At 44.1% G+C, this 16,921-nt stretch overlaps 2 protein-coding genes across 2 annotated transcripts in view; both read left to right on the forward strand.

Annotated features, from left to right (window-relative positions):
* Positions 1 to 6,317, forward strand: part of LOC307143438 (thimet oligopeptidase-like) — a 317,590-nt gene extending 311,273 nt beyond the window's left edge. Inside the window, exon 12 of the transcript XR_013818607.1 lies at positions 5,953 to 6,317. The gene's annotated coding sequence lies outside the window, so the exon portion shown is untranslated. The remainder of the gene's footprint in view (positions 1 to 5,952) is intronic.
* The window catches only part of LOC307143116 (thimet oligopeptidase-like), a gene marked incomplete at both ends in the record, with an annotated part of 75,397 nt that continues 64,332 nt past the window's right edge, over positions 5,857 to 16,921 (forward strand). The window contains 2 exons of the mRNA XM_079844421.1: positions 5,857 to 5,868; positions 5,953 to 6,103. Coding sequence (XP_079700547.1) covers positions 5,857 to 5,868; positions 5,953 to 6,103 — 163 coding nt within the window. The remainder of the gene's footprint in view (positions 5,869 to 5,952; positions 6,104 to 16,921) is intronic.

The raw sequence follows: 16,921 nt of genomic DNA on the forward strand, positions 1-16,921 counted from the left end.
TGTCATCCAACACTAGTTTTTATTTAGTTATCGTCTCGTTTTCGTCAGTGAAAAAAGGTCGTTGGTCATACACCGATTGGTCTGTGCTGTGCCTTACTGTCTGTGGTGCTGTGCACTTCAAATCAAACATGCCATCTTCCACGTTCTGACGTCACCTCGGTGTATACGCTCCGTGCAGCGCCATTTTCAAATCAATGGTATCCAAAGTCTGCAGTTCACCTTTATATAGGTCGACTTCTGAGGCCAGATCGCAGACCATCTAAAAGGTGAGTCGATTAGACGTTAGTGTTTTTTTGTTGATGTTTATATATTTGTCTGACTGGGTAGTACTCCTGCAGTCATTTCTGGGGGAGACAAATATAGGCTAACAGCAGGGCTGGACTGGGGCTAAAATTCGGCCCTGGCAAACCCAGCCCATCCGGCCCATCAGTTCCTCTTGAATGTTTTAACTGGGGTTAGGGCCTTAAATTGGAGTAAATAAATAAATCTAGGACAGGGACAACTAATGATGGATATTATCGAATTTACTGCAAATGCAGATAACAAACGTAATATTGCACTTTTGTCACACAGAAATGCACTTGACAGTAAACCACTGATTTTGAGCTAGGATACATTAAAGTGAATTTACTGCTTTTAAAATCTGTCATAATTTACTCACTCTCATGTCGTTCCAAACCTGTATGACTTTCTCCGTGAAACATAAAAGAAGATATTTTGAAGAATGTTTGTAACAAAGCAGATAGAGCAACTATTGATTACCATAGTATTTTTTTCCCTACTATGGTAGTCAATAGTTGCTCTATCTGCTTGGTTACAAACATTCGTCAAAATATCTTCTTTTGTGTTCAGCAGAACAAAGAAACTCATACAGGTTTGGAACAACTTGAGGGTGAGTAAATTATGACATAATTTTCATTTTTGGGTGAACTATCCCTTTAATGCATGGATCCAGGCTTTAAAGTGGTTTTGTTGAATTATAATTTAATTACCCTTAAAAAAAAAGGTTCTATATGGCACAAAAAATGGTTCTTGGCTCGTAATGATAGGGGAACCTTTTTTAGTGCTATATAGCACCAATTTTGGTGCTTCAGTGGTTCTTCAGCGGTTCTTCAGAGGTGCTATATAGCACCTTAGTCAAAGAACCGGTGAAGAACCTCTGAAGAACCGCTGAAGAACCACTGAAGCACCAAAATTGGTGCTATATAGCACTAAAAAAGGTTCCCCTATGATTACGAGCCAAGAACCATTTTTGGTGTCATATAGAACCTTTTTTTTTTAGAGTGTAATGACATTTTAACTGAGTTTAACTGTAGGTCAGTTTCATGGGCATGGTATGGTATGGTATGGTATGGTATGGTATGGTATGGTATGGGCATGGTAGGCCTAGTCAACAGGTAAAATCATGCTCCTCATTACCATACACTCTAAAAAAAAGGCTCGTAATCATAGGGGAACCTTTTTTAGTGCTATATAGCACCAATTTTGGTGCTTCAGTGGTTCTTCAGCGGTTCTTCAGAGGTGCTATATAGCACCTTAGTCAAAGAACCGGTGAAGAACCTCTGAAGAACCGCTGAAGAACCTCTGAAGAACCATTGAAAAATTGGTGCTATATAGCACTAAAAAAGGTTCCCCTATGATTACACTCTAAAAAAAAAGGCTCGTAATCATAGGGGAACCTTTTTTAGTGCTATATAGCACCAATTTTGGTGCTTCAGTGGTTCTTCAGCGGTTCTTCAGAGGTGCTATATAGCACCTTAGTCAAAGAACCGGTGAAGAACCTCTGAAGAACCGCTGAAGAACCTCTGAAGAACTGCTGAAGAACCACTGAAGCACCAAAATTGGTGCTATATAGCACTAAAAAAGGTTCCCCTATGATTACGAGCCAAGGACCATTTTTGGTGCAATATAGAACCTTTTTTTTTTTAGAGTGTACGAGCCAAGAACCATTTTTGGTGCTATATAAAACCTTTTTTTTTTAGAGTGTAGGTATATGGTTTTGAAAATAAATAAATAATAATAAACTATTGAATTTGGTTGTGCTAGAGTGACAAGTTTGTAGTTGTGTGTATTGCTGTTTTCCAATTTACCTCGTGATGTATTTACATGGTCGCGGCTGTTTTCAGCTGATTCACCACAGAACCTTTAATGTTCCCATATCACACGATTGTATAAAACAACATTCGGAGTCAAAGTGCTGGTTCATCACTTCATATAGCAGCAGAAACGCAGCGCACGTTCGGCAGCGCTGTTGCGCGGATATTCCCCTTTTGCAGTTTCATGCGCCCAAATTTTTAAACAGCGCCGAATATGGACACAGTCTATCTATGGAGGAGGGAAGTTCTCTCTCGCTTTGGCCTGTCAATTCAGAAGACAAACCAATGGGCCGCTGTCCCTGCATGACGGGCCAGTCCGTGGCAAAAAATTAAATAAATAAATAACCTTGTATCGGCCCCAAAGTGCGTCGGCCCACCGGGAAAATGCCCGGTACGCCAGATTACCAGTCCAGCCCTGGCTAACAGTTATTTGTTGTGATGTGGGATTTATTTTTAAATGGTTGGCGTGTCTTAAATTAAACTACTATTTGAGTGCAGATGGGCTTTGCCGCTTTATATTTTATGAATTAGTGACTCTTACATGTTTCATAACATCAATTTTTAACTTAAAATACTTATTAGCCTAATTAACATTAGCCGTTTTCCCCCTGTTGGACCAAAAGCAAGTGTGCCAGGGCGTGCTCTCTCTTTTGCTCTGGCAACTTTATTTATTAGAAATAATTGTATGTTTAGTCTTAACCTGTGAATTTAATGCCATCAAAGTTCCATTCAGTTTGTAAAAAATTGTCAACAATATTTTCCCCTTGTTTGTTCTTTTGAAATATAAAGGCCATTAAAGGGGCTATATGCGTTTTTCTGAAATTTAAACTCGCGACTGACACCTGTGGCCAAAAAACAGAACTGCTCTTATTTTCTGCTCGCTCTCGCAGCGGTGGTGACGTCACATCCGCAGACAGCGCGGGAAAAAAACGACCCGCCAGAAAATAGGAAAAATAGGATACAGGCTTATATGTGCACCCACTGTGAGCGGACAAGGTGTCAGTATGCTCATCAGGAGATGTTTGAGTCATAAATGGTAAAATAAAAAGGCTATTGTTACGTTTATTTTGGGGAAAAAGTTGCATATAGCCCCTTTAATGTCTTTGTCTGTAAAAAAAACAAACATTTATTTGTCTGTAAATTTCATCACTCATTTTAATAAAATCAGGTTATTTAATTAATATTTTATAATAGTTATTATTATTAAATTATTATTAAAGTTAATTTAATTTGTAATTGCTATACATTTCTGTAACTGTTAGTTGCAAGTTTAATTAGAAAATTAATCATTTATATGTCAGTACATACACACTCTCTCTCTCTTTCTCACACACAGTGATTTTTCAACAGTTTCTCAAACCTATCCAAATGGAGTTCGACATGAACAGGGTATGATCCTTTTTTGCCCCATAGCTTATATTTTTGGACCCCAGTTTATTTTTTAATAAAGCAACTCAAATATATGTACAAATACAATTATGCAAAGAAAAAAATCAAGCCTATAACAAATGCTGGAAAAGAGCAAAAAGATTCCAACAAAGCACTGAGTCAACAGATACAGTATATTTCAGAGCAAGCTAGTCCAAAGACTGCATATGAGGTATTGAGAAAATGAGCAGTATATTGTACATACTGTATGCTTAGTCTTAATTTATTGTAAGTAACAGTAACATGTTTGGGTTTTGTGTATCTTTACTGGATTTTAAGATGCCTGTCGTCGAACACACACCAAGGTGCTGGAAAAAGTAATTGAGGACTTCATATCAGAAACACTGAAGTTTGCTCCACACAGATATAAGGTAAGGCTTTTGTAATTTTTGTAGTTTGTAAAAAAATTATAAAGAAAACAATGCAAATTATATACTAATACTATGTTTTGTTTCTACAGATGCCTCAATTTAAGGTGTCACTTCAGCCCGAAGCAGAGACTTCTGGAAAAGAGGACACACAACACACTTAATTAGTTGCTTTACACACAAAGTATCTCGTTATACGATTTGGAATGTTTCAGTTTGTGGAATGTTTGAGGATATAAAATGTGAAAGCAAAATAAGATATCAGTTATGATATTGTTTTCATTTAGATGTACTGTATGTTACAATGCACTTATCCTTGGCAAAAGGTTGACAAATAAAATTAGAAAATATATTAAAATATAAAAAATGTTTGTGTAGTGTCTTACAGTTTTTGGTGTTGACAAAGATAAGTAGTAATGTTTTATCAAATGTTTTTGTTTGAATTGATATTTCTTAAAAAAAAAAATTCCCAGGGCAGTGTTTGGAGGAAAGTTTATACGTTTTTCCTTGCATTCTCAAGATGACAGAATTGAATGTTCCTTTAACGTTCACATTAACCTAGAAAAACATTAATACATGGAAAAAAACGCACATTTTAAACATTTAAAGAACATTAACTAATAACATTTTCATAACGTTTTCAAGATGATAGAATGGAATGTTTCTGTAACGTTCACATAAACCAAGAAAAAACGTTCTTAATACATGAAGAACACGCACATTTTAAACATTTAAAGAACATTAACCAATAACGTTCTCATAACGTTTTCAAGATGATAGAATGGAATGTTTCTGTAACGTTCACATAAACCAAGAAAAAACGTTCTTAATACATGAAGAAAACGCACATTTTAAACATTTAAAGAACATTAACCAATAACGTTCTCATAACGTTTTCAAGATGATAGAATGGAATGTTTCTGTAACGTTCACATAAACCAAGAAAAAACGTTCTTAATACATGAAGAAAACGCAGATTTTAAACATTTAAAGAACATTAACCAATAACATTTTCATAACGTTTTCAAGATGATAGAATGGAATGTTTCTGTAACGTTCACATAAACCAAGAAAAAACGTTCTTAATACATGAAGAACACGCACATTTTAAACATTTAAAGAACATTAACCAATAACGTTCTCATAACGTTTTCAAGATGATAGAATGGAATGTTTCTGTAACGATCACATAAACCAAGAAAAAACTTTCTTATTAATACATGAAGAAAACGCACATTTTAAACATTTAAAGAACATTAACCAATAACGTTCTCATAACGTTTTCAAGATGATAGAATGGAATGTTTCTGTAACGTTCACATAAACCAAAAAAAAACGTTCTTAATACATGAAGAAAACGCACATTTTAAACATTTAAAGAACATTAACCAATAACGTTCTCATAACGTTTTCAAGATGATAGAATGGAATGTTTCTGTAACGATCACATAAACCAAGAAAAAACGTTCTTATTAATACATGAAGAAAACGCACATTTTAAACATTTAAAGAACATTAACCAATAACGTTCTCATAACGTTTTCAAGATGATAGAATGGAATGTTTCTGTAACGTTCACATAAACCAAAAAAAAACGTTCTTAATACATGAAGAAAACGCACATTTTAAACATTTAAAGAACATTCCATAATAACGTTTTCAAGATGATAGAATGGAATGTTTCTGCAACGTTCACATAAACCAAGAAAAAATGTTCTTAATACATGAAGAAAACGCACATTTGAAACATTTAAAGAACATTCCGTAATAACGTTTTCGTAATGTTTTCAAAATAATTGAATGGAATGTTCCTGTAACTTTCGCAGAGACCCCACAAAAAACGTTCTTAATACATTAAAAAAACTGGACGTTTTCAACGTGTACAAAACATTCCCAAATAACGTTTTCATAACTTAAAGGGAATGTTAACAAAACGTTCTGACAACAATTTTTTGTTAGCTGGGATGGACCCTAAGGTTAGCTTAACTTATAGTGCTTGTGAGTCCTCTGCATAAATGTGCCTTTTGTATGTCTACTCATGATTCTGTGTTGTTAAACAGGTGGGTCTGGACTACAGGAAGTGTGTTCTGAAGCCTGGAGGCTCTGAGGATGCTGCTGACATGCTGAAGAAGTTCTTGGGAAGAGAACCCAAGCAGGATGCATTCCTCCTGAGCAAAGGACTTACGGTTGATCTGGAGTCCGGCACACCCTGTGCCTGCTGACTGCATGTTTGGCTAAGCCGTTCAAGCCTCAGACTGATACCTCATTTAAAATAAAAAGAAAAAAAAAGCTCATTCACTTATCACACTTTCTCCCAACCCTGCACTTGTGTAAAGAGCTTTAACACTATGGATGTTTGAAGCATTGTTTTAAATTTGAAAGTGTTGTATTGAAATATGTCCCCCCAAAAAAATCTCCAAATGACACTCTTGTTGCGTTTTAACTGTTTTCTATGAAGCTTAATGAATTCCCTGTAGAAAATGCCTGGGAACTGCTTCAGTGCACTCATAACATAGAAATCTAGACGCACCCTAGTGGCAGCAAATATAATTTACAGCCAGGGCGTCTAGCAACTCTCTGTTGGCTTGTGAGCTGGAAAAAACTAACTCTAGTCAGGCCAATCACATTGTGTATAGAGTCGGTGGGCGGGCTTAACCTAATGACAGTAGAGTTGCGGCGGTTCCGCATGCTACTTGAAAACAAAGAAGCTGGCGAAAGGTGGTCTTTCGAATCGGAATCACAAACTGCGCCTGTTGAAGACTTGGAGTTAAGTTAATGGCACTGAAGTCATTCTTAAAAAAGGAAGATGTGTTCAGAGTTTTGCCGACCGGATACAGCAAAAATGTAATCTATCAATTAGCTTTGCTTCACCTTCTCCGTTGCTCTGGTTGGTTGTAGCGCTATCCTATTGCATGCAGAGGGAATTTGAAAGACAACTGTTTATCCCACCACTCGGATTGAGCCCTGCCAATGGTGTGTTCCCAGACCCAACATCTTGATGTGGGTCTGGCTTGTCAGGCTACTCATAACACATAATTTGGCTGATGTCAAGTACGGAATACCAGTAACATGATTCACAACAGGTCATTAGCAAAGCATTAACTTAATATTGGGTGAATTTCACCCCAAAAGGAATAAGAACAAGAAATTCTATTTTGCATAAAGAAGATTAAGACATTAAGCACATTTACGGTTGTGTGTGTGTGTGTGTGTGTGTGTGTGTGTGTGTGTGTGTGTGTGTGTGTGTGTGTGTGTGTGTGTGTGTGTGTGTGTGTGTGTGTGTGTGTGTGTGTGTATGGTATATCATATGTAACATTATGATTTGTTTTATGTTTTTGAAAGAAGTCTCTTCTGCTCACCAAGGCTATATTTGGTGAGCAGAAGAGATGTATTTTGATAAATAATATAGTATTTTGATCAAATACTATATTATTTGATCAAAAATATAGTAAAAACAAGAAAGAGACTCGAATGACACTATAATTTATAAATAATTCAGAATTAATGTTTACACCTTAACTTATTCGTCCGCCGATATGTAAGAACTTAAAGGGGGCTCTGTTAAAGGGAAACATGTATATTTAGCTCAAATGAATGAATTAATGAATTCATAGGGAATTTTGAGAGTCTATTTTACAGCCGAGCAAATGACTCTTCCAGCGTTCATTTGAACGGGCCGTAAATATCAACTCTGCAGCGGATATTAATATCCAAACAATAGTGAAACACTATTTAACAGCCAGGTAACTTAGATCGGCAGTTCAAGACATTAAATTGATAAGCACATAACACAAGAACAGTTATCTTTAAATACAAACGGAACTTTATTGATTACTCTAACACATCAAACTAATATCTAACATAAACACACGCACTCGCACATTCAAACGTTGCAGAAAGGAAGAAGGTGAGGAAAGAATAAGTTCTAAGAGAGAGAAATTATGAAATCCTAAGCAATCTATGCATTTATGAAACATGACCTGAAGAAACCATTGATCAGTAATTTAACCTCCTATCGTTTCTTAGGCAGGGTTATTACATTTGATCTAATGCACCAGTTCAGCTCAGAATCAAGAGGCATTACTTGCGTTTATGTCTCGTGTGTCGTCTGACAAGGGGGATTCCCTTCTCCTGGCTGGACAGGGGTTTTCCCGGATCTTTGATTCGCTGAAGGTCTGGTCGACGTCTGGGGAAGCCAATCACGTGGCGTGTTGGCGGCTGGATGAAAGTCTTGTGGCCGTTGTTTGAAGTTGAAGTTGGAGACTCGTTGTTGAGAAGCTTTTGCGGCGAAACTTAACAGAACCCGAGACTTAACGGAAATAAAATAAACTTTAAGTAAAAGAAAGGAAAGTGAGAGAAAAGCAAATGGCCTGAATGAAATCGTTGTTAACCCATTTTCTCTGATGTTGGTCTGTCACGATCGTCAGATCGTCTCCTGGGAGCTCTCCGTTCAGAACTCACTCTGGTCATACTGCTAGGACTTAGCTCATCTCTGAACTGCAAACAGGCCGCGAACCAGCTCGAACCGAACTGGTTGTGACGTGAACTGGAAACTGAACTCTGAACTGCAAACTCTGAACTGAACTCTTCGTTCGTGTTCTGAGATTAAACTCAAACATTTGCCCATCCCCTGGATGGGTTCTGGCCAATTAGGCTTCAGGGGTGACTGTGTCTCCACCCCTCCCACAAAATTGGGTTATCTATAGAATTTAGTTCCCTTTCAGTCGGTCACGTTCGACGTACGTCGGAACTGACCGACGAATTGGGATCTGATCTCAGAGACCAATCTACTTCGAGTGTATTAAAAACGAGCCAATGGAGATTGGCATGCGATCCACGCATTCCACGCACCGCCCCGCAGGTATAAATAAGGAAGTGGAATGCTTGATCATTGCCTTTTTTTTTCGGAGCCGAACAGCGTCATTGCTGTGTCTACGAAGAGTGTTATTCGAGTCTCGTGAGAAGGATTGCTGTTCCAGTGCGGGTGTGACGGCGCTTTTCAGCGGGTGGCCGCTTCAGAGGAGATAAAGAGCTGGTTTTGTTGGTTGGCTGGGCGTTTCCATTTCTGAGTGCTCACGCAGGCTTGCACTATCTGAACTGCGTGAGCCGCGGTCATCTCCCTGAGTGCTTCAGCACTGAAAGAGCGGTTTTCCTTTTCTAAAAGAGCAACACGGTTTGACCCTGCGTCTTTTTCAAGATGTCATTCAAACCGTGTGTTTCTGGATGCGGTTGTTTCCTGTCCTCATTTGACGGCCACGATCTCTCTCACATATAAACATGTGTGATTGCGTTCGTGGGTGATCCATGCTCTCTCAGGAGAGCATGGTCACGTCGGCGCGTTGTTCGTCTCACCTTTCTCGTAAGGGCTCGAGCGTTCAGCGCGCCGTGTGCCGTTGAGCGCCGGCTGACAGCGGGGGTTGCCACGGCAACCCAGCGCGTCACTCGGCACTCTCTAGATGCGCGGTCCAGACTATGAAACCTCAAATGGGGTTGAGTCCCTTTCCTTATTCCCTGATCTAGTTTCTTTTCTGGTGCATCAGAAAAGGACTACTTTAGCTAATAAGCTTTGGTGGACCTGAGGATTACAGTGGGGCATCCCCGCCGGGTACATCTCTTCGGGCCCCCACTCCTCTATCGCATCATGAGCATGCCGAGACTTTGTTCGTGGGTGGTTCATGTTCTCTCATGAGAACATGACCACGTCGGTGCGGTGTTCGTCTTGCCTTTTCATAGGGCTTGAGCGTTCAGCACACCGTGTGCCGTCGAGTTTGACGGCCACGTTCACTGTTTCACATGCCTGCTGGTAGCTTACAGATGGGATTGCTGGTCCTTTTAAAACAAGGAGACCTAATGTTTCATTTGTGGCTCTGGCAGAGGACAGATGTCAATTGCTGCATCGGAGAGAGGGCTGTTATGCACTGGAAATGATGATGCTGAGTTTCCCACTATAATGGTGTGTGCTTTTGCTGAATCAGATTCAGAGTTGGCAGCCATGCTTTCCCGGGTGGCTGAGGCGTAGTGCAACGCTTAAATCGCCTTGCCTACCCCCGTGCCTTTTTTCCCGGATGGGCATTGGAAAAATTAGCAGTATGGAACTATTTGGTGTCAAAATATGGAACACCAAAAGGGCCGAAATCTGTATAAATTTTTCCCTCTCTCACTACCCTCTGTCCTGCATGTACGAGGGTAGTCCCGACCCAGGGGTTATGCAGGAACTGCGTGCGGTGGTGGACCTCGCTCTCTGGGCGACGGAAGTCACTGCACGCTCCCTGGGCACGCTCCCCGCCTCTGCCCCTGCGAAACCCAGGCAGCAGCCTCCATCTGGGAGGCAGGGTGCCGGACGTAAGGGAGGCGCCCAACCCACTCAGGGCTTGCTAGTCTACAAGCAAGCGTAAGGGCAAGCGGCCCTGAGATGGGCAGCCCAGGGAGAACAGGAGCTGCTCCGAGGGAGTTGGTGTCCGCACCCCTCCCTCACCCCCCCGGAGGAGGACCGGGGGCCCTGACTGGTGTCAATACTCTACCCACATTTTCAGAGCAGTTTCCTCTCTCCCTGGGCCCCAAGAGGGCCAGGTTGGCAGTGTGCGACGCCCCCGGGCCTTGTCACTTCTTTCCTCCCCTCCCTTCGCCAGGGGGCAGCAGTGTGGGCACCGAGAACGCCCCCGGGCCTTCTCACTCACACTCTGCCCCACCCTGGAATACTCAGACAACACTCCGGGCCGCCTCCGGGCCTCCCGAGTCGGGTCTGTCTATTCCGCCTCGCTGCCCCACCCCGGGTACGTCTGTGGTGCCGTTGGTCCCGCTTGTGCGGTCTCTGGGCTTCGGCCCCCAGGCCGTCTCGCTGGCTCATCCGTACCAACAGACTCGGCTACGCGATTCAGTTCGCTCACCGGCCTCACAAGTACAAGGGCATCCTCTTCACCTCCGTGCGAAGCAGCGATGCTCAGGTCTTGCGTTCAGAGATCGATGTCCTACTGGCGAAGGACGCGGTCGAGCCGGTTCCTCCAGCCGATATGAAGGCGGGGTTCTACAGCCCCTACTTCATTGTACCCAAGAAAGGGGGTGGGTTACGGCCAATCTTGGACCTGCGTATCCTGAATCGGGCCCTGCACAAGCTCCCGTTCCGGATGCTAACGCAGAAACGCATCTTCGAATGCATCCGTCCCCAAGATTGGTTCGCAGCGATCGACCTGAAGGATGCGTACTTTCATGTCTCTATCCTTCCTAGACACAGACGTTCCTACGTTTTGCGTTCGAGGGGAAGGCATATCAGTACAAAGTCCTGCCCTTCGGGCTGTCCCTGTCGCCTCGCGTCTTCACGAAAGTCGCAGAGGCAGCCATTGTTCCGCTCAGAGAACGCGGCGTTCGTATCCTCAACTATCTCGACGACTGGCTCATACTCGCCCAGTCTCGGGAGCAGTTGTGCGAACACAGGGACATGGTGCTCAGTCACCTCAGCCTGTTGGGCCTTCGGGTCAACCGAGAGAAGAGCAAACTCTGTCCCACGCAGAGGATCTCTTATCTCGGTATGGAGCTGGATTCGGTCAGCCAGACTGCGCGCCTCACGGAAGAGCGGGTCCGGTCGGTGTTGAACTGTTTGAATTCGTTCAAGAACAGGACAGCGGTCCCACTGAAATTTTTTCAGAGGCTCCTGGGGCATATGGCATCTGCAGCCGCGGTAACGCCGCTCGGATTGCTTCATATGAGACCGCTTCAACACTGGCTCCATGGCCGAGTCCCGAGGTGGGCGTGGCAGAGCGGCCAGTACCGGGTCCCCGTGACTCCTTACTGCCGCCAAACTTTCAGCCCATGGACCCACGCTTCGTTTCTCTGGGCCGGGGTGCCCTTAGAACAAGTGTCCAGGCATGCTGTGCTCTTCACGGATGCCTCCTCTACGGGCTAGGGGGCCACGTACAACGGGCATGCAGTTTCAGGTCTGTGGACGGGACCTCAATTGCATTGGCATATCAATTGCCTCGAGTTGTTAGCGGTACACTTGGCACTGCGCCGCCTCAAGGGGCCGCTACGTGGCAAGGATGTACTGGTCCGTACGGACAGCACTGCGGCCGTTGCGTACATCAACCGTCAGGGTGGTCTACGCTCCCGTTGCATGTTCCAACTTGCCCGCCACCTCCTCCTTTGGAGTCAGAAGCATCTGAGGTCGCTTCGTGCCATTCACATCCCAGGTGCGCTGAACCAGACAGCCGACGAGCTCTCTCGCCAGTCGACACCTCCGGGGGAGTGGCGACTCCATCCCCAGGCGGTCCAGCTGATATGGGACCTCTTCGGAGCCGCACAGGTAGACCTGTTTGCCTCTCCGGACTCGACCCATTGCCAGTGGTACTATTCCCTGACCGGGGGCACCCTCGGCACGGATGCACTGGCGCACAGCTGGCCCCGGGACCTGCGCAAATATGCGTTTCCCCCAGTGAGCCTTCTTGCACAGACCCTGTGCAAGGTCAGGGAGGACGAGGAGCAGGTCTTGTTAGTTGCGCCCTACTGGCCCAACCGGACCTGGTTCCCAGAACTAACTCTCCTCGCGACAGCCCCTCCTTGGCCGATCCCCCTGAGGAGGGACCTTCTTTCTCAGGGACGGGGCACTCTATGGCACCCGCGTCCAGACCTCTGGAAACTCCATGTCTGGTCCCTGGACGGGATGCGGAGGTTCTAGGTGGTCTACCACAGGCAGTGGTGGACACCATCTCTTCTGCTAGAGCCCCCTCTACGAGGCGCCTCTACGCTTTGAAGTGGAACCTGTTCGTTGAATGGTGCCGGGAAGACCCCCGAAGGTGTTCGGTTAGTGTCGTGCTTTCTTTCCTGCAAGATGGGCTGGAGCGAAGGCTGTCTCCCTCCACCCTCAAAGTGTACGTCGCAGCAATAGCGGCGTATCACGACGCAGTCGAAGGTAAGTACATAGGAAAGCACGACTTAATCGTCAGGTTCCTCAGAGGTGCGAGGAGGCTAAATCCTCCTCGTCCAAACTCGTTACCCTCTTGGGACTTAGCTCTAGTGCTCAGAGCACTTCAGAGCCCTCCCTTTTGAGCCTTTGCAGTCTGTGGAGCTTAAAATCCTGTCAATGAAGACAGTGCTTCTGACGGCATTGGCCTCCATCAAGAGGGTAGGGGACCTGCATGCACTTTCGGTCAACGAATCGTGCCTAGAATTCGGGCCAGCCAACTCTCACGTTGTCCTGAGACCCCGGCCTGGATACGTGCCCAAGGTTCCTACCACTCCCTTCCGGGACCAGGTAGTGAACCTGCAAGCGCTGCCCTCGGAGGAGGCAGACCCAGCCCAGGCTTTGTTATGTCCCGTCCGTGCTCTTCGCGCTTACGTCGACCGGACTCAAAGCTTTCGGACCTCAGAGCAACTCTTTGTCTGTTACGGAGGCCAGCAGAAGGGAAAGGCTGTCTCCAAGCAGAGGTTAGCCCACTGGATAGTGGATGCTATCGTCTTGGCTTACCAGTCCCAAGACGTGCCTTGCCCGTTCGGGTTGCGAGCACACTCAACAAGGAGTGTTGCTTCTTCCTGGGCGCTGGCTCAAGGCGCCTCGCTGACAGATATATGTAGAGCTGCGGGCTGGGCGACACCTAACACGTTCGCTAGATTCTATAGCCTCCGTGTAGAGCCGGTATCTTCCCGCATCCTCGCCCCCAGTGGCCAGTAGCGCTAAGTGCCCATTCTAAGTGTCGGCTTGCAACGCCACTCCCGCCCTCTGGGCCGGATACGTGCGTCTATTTTCTCCAGTTGTGTTCCCCGGAAACGGCTAACCCTGTCGAGCTCCTCCGTCACCCCTGCGGTGCCAGACGTTGCGGCCGTCTGACGCCAGGCCTGCACCCGTATGCTTGTGAAACGTGTGTGTAGGCTGGGTTCCATATGTAGCGGTCCCCTCACGGCTACCCCATATGTGTATTCTTCCACGGTACCAGCTACCCTACTCGGCTAGCCCCGTGTCTTTCCCTTGACAGAGCCCGCTCTGTCGTCTCTGGGCGTGTTCTTTCCCCCCTGGGACCAGGCTGGAACCACCCCAGAGACTGCCATATGTTGCACTACCCTGCCAGGTTAGTCCTTATGTGTATTCTGCCACCTAGCCTTCTACGAAGGACGTGGCTCCGCAGCGTACCATCTCCCGAGACGGGCACGCTTTCCCAGCGTTATCCAATAGTCACACTGAGTGGGTCTTGCAGAAACAGCAGTGACTGACCTCCCTGCTTGGAGCCCTGACTTCCGTACCATCTAAGACGGTCCAGTGCGCTCAAGCAGGACGCTGGAAGGGCCAGCGCCCTGGCGTTTTGGTAGGGATCCGTATCGAACGTGACCGACTGAAAGGGAACGTCTCGGTTACGTATGTAACCCTCGTTCCCTGAAGGAGGGAACGGAGACGTACGTCCCGTCGCCAGTGGCTGCGCTTCCGCTAGGGGGCCGAGTCACTAGTTCGGCTCCTCAGCAGAAAAAGGCAATGATCAAGCATTCCACTTCCTTATTTATACCTGCGGGGCGGTGCGTGGAATGCGTGGATCGCATGCCAATCTCCATTGGCTCGTTTTTAATACACTCGAAGTAGATTGGTCTCTGAGATCAGATCCCAATTCGTCGGTCAGTTCCGACGTACGTCTCCGTTCCCTCCTTCAGGGAACGAGGGTTACATACGTAACCGAGACGTTTCCTGCTCTTAAGCAGAGAGTAAATTTAGACCTAATTTCTGACTATAAGGACATGATCAATTCTATAAAGATTTCATTCAGCTCATCTGTTGGATTATACCCATACGAACACACCGGTATCAAACACAATGCCTTTTCATCCACTCATTCAATAGTTACATAATTGCATGAATTGTGAGTAATATACATGCCTAATAGTCACGTGTATCAGTTGTAAACACACTAACAAGCTATGTCCAAGGCTATTTGAATGAAAGTCCAATAATCAGTTATTTGATGCACTCCATAAGCTAACAGTTTCTGTGAGCTTGCTTGGAGTTTTAGCTGTCACGTGGAGTTCTTTTACCGCTCATTGAAAAGACAGAGGTCTGGTTGTTTCTTTGTCTTGTGACACAACAAGTCCTTTGTCCTCTTTAACTGAGTTTGGTCATGAGTCCATAGGAAGTCAGTTGGTAGGAAGTCACAACTAGTAGCTCCAGGCAGAATCGAGCCCCCATGTCTCTCGTGATCGATGGTCGATTTCCTGGGGTCTAGAGCTGAATTGGGCTTTTGTGAAAGGGATGTTTATTTGATCGAATAATTTGAAAGATTAATTCATCTATATGTCTGCGTCCATAATTGCTACGATGGTAAAGATACATTTTCAGCATTATTACTCCATGTTCAGAATGTACTACCATTCAAAGTTTTTATTGAACGTTTGTATAAATCAATATCATTTGTAATCACGCTTATATTCATGAATACAGCTCTCTTGCTCTTGTGAGATTGTTTAATTATATTCTGTTATATAAAAAAAACTAAATCTCAGAATTTTGTGGGCATTTATGTACATTTGTGGGCATTTTTGAGACAATGCTGCATTGATTTTGAACCTGGCAGCACAGTAACAAAAGAAATCACATTACAAAGAACTTATTTATTACAGTTGAAGTTACTGCATTTTAAGCAGTACGTTTTACATCAAATCACATTAATGATGTTAAATCAGACAATGCACTGGCAATTTAGTGATAACCTTGCAGTTGTGGTCTTGCCTGGTCTTGAGATAAAATCCTGAGTCCTCTAAGTCCGAGACCAAGACAAGACTGAAGAGAAATGCATTCGAGGCCAAGACCTTCAAAAAATGGTCTTAAGACCGGTCTCGAGTACTACAACACCTATATATATATATATATATATATATATATATATATATATATATATATATATATATATATATATATATATATATGTATGTATATATGTATATATGTATATGTATACATGTATCTGTGTGTGTATGTGTATGTATATATGTGTGCACTTTATATGTGTGTGTGTATATATATATATATACACACACACATTATATATATATACACACACATTATACATATATATATACAGTGAGGAAAATAAGTATTTGAACACCCTGCTATTTTGCAAGTTCTCCCACTCAGAAATCATGGAGGGCTCTGAAATTGTCATTGTAGGTGCATGTCCACTGTGAGAGACATAATCTAAAAAAAAATCCAGAAATCACAATGTATGATTTTTTAACTATTTATTTGTATGATACAGCTGCAAATAAGTATTTGAACACCTGTCTATCAGCTAGAATTCTGACCCTCAAAGACCTGTTAGTCTGCCTTTAAAATGTCCTCCTCCACTCCATTTATTATCCTAAATTAGATGCACCTGTTTGAGGTCGACACCTGTCCACCCCATACAATCAGTAAGAATCCAACTACTAACATGGCCAAGACCAAAGAGCTGTCCAAAGACACTAGAGACAAAAATGTACACCTCCACAAGGCTGGAAAGGGCTACGGGGAAATTGCCAAGCAGCTTGGTGAAAAAAGGTCCACTGTTGGAGCAATCATTAGAAAATGGAAGAAGCTAAACATGACTGTCAATCTCCCTCGGACTGGGGCTCCATGCAAGATCTCACCTCGTGGGGTCTCAATGATCCTAAGAAAGGTGAGAAATCAGCCCACAACTACATGGGAGGAGCTGGCCTATTGACCTGAAAAGAGCTGGGACCACCGTTTCCAAGTTTACTGTTGGTAACGTCATGGTTTGAAAACATGCATGGCACGGAAGGTTCCCCTGCTTAAACCAGCACATGACCAGGCCTGCCTTAAGTTTGCCAATGAACATTTGGATGATCCAGAGGAGTCATGGGAGAAAGTCATGTGGTCAGATGAGACCAAAATAGAACTTTTGGTCATAATTCCACTAAACGTGTTTGGAGGAAGAAGAATGATGAGTACCATCCCAGGAACACCATCCCTACTGTGAAGCATGGGGGTGGCATCATGCTTTGGGGGTGTTTTTCTGCACATGGGACATGGCGACTGCACTGTATTAAGGAGAGAATGACCGGGGC

This window comes from Gobio gobio (genome assembly GCF_949357685.1).
Source record: "Gobio gobio genome assembly, chromosome: 19".
Classification (NCBI taxonomy): Eukaryota; Metazoa; Chordata; class Actinopteri; order Cypriniformes; family Gobionidae; genus Gobio; species Gobio gobio.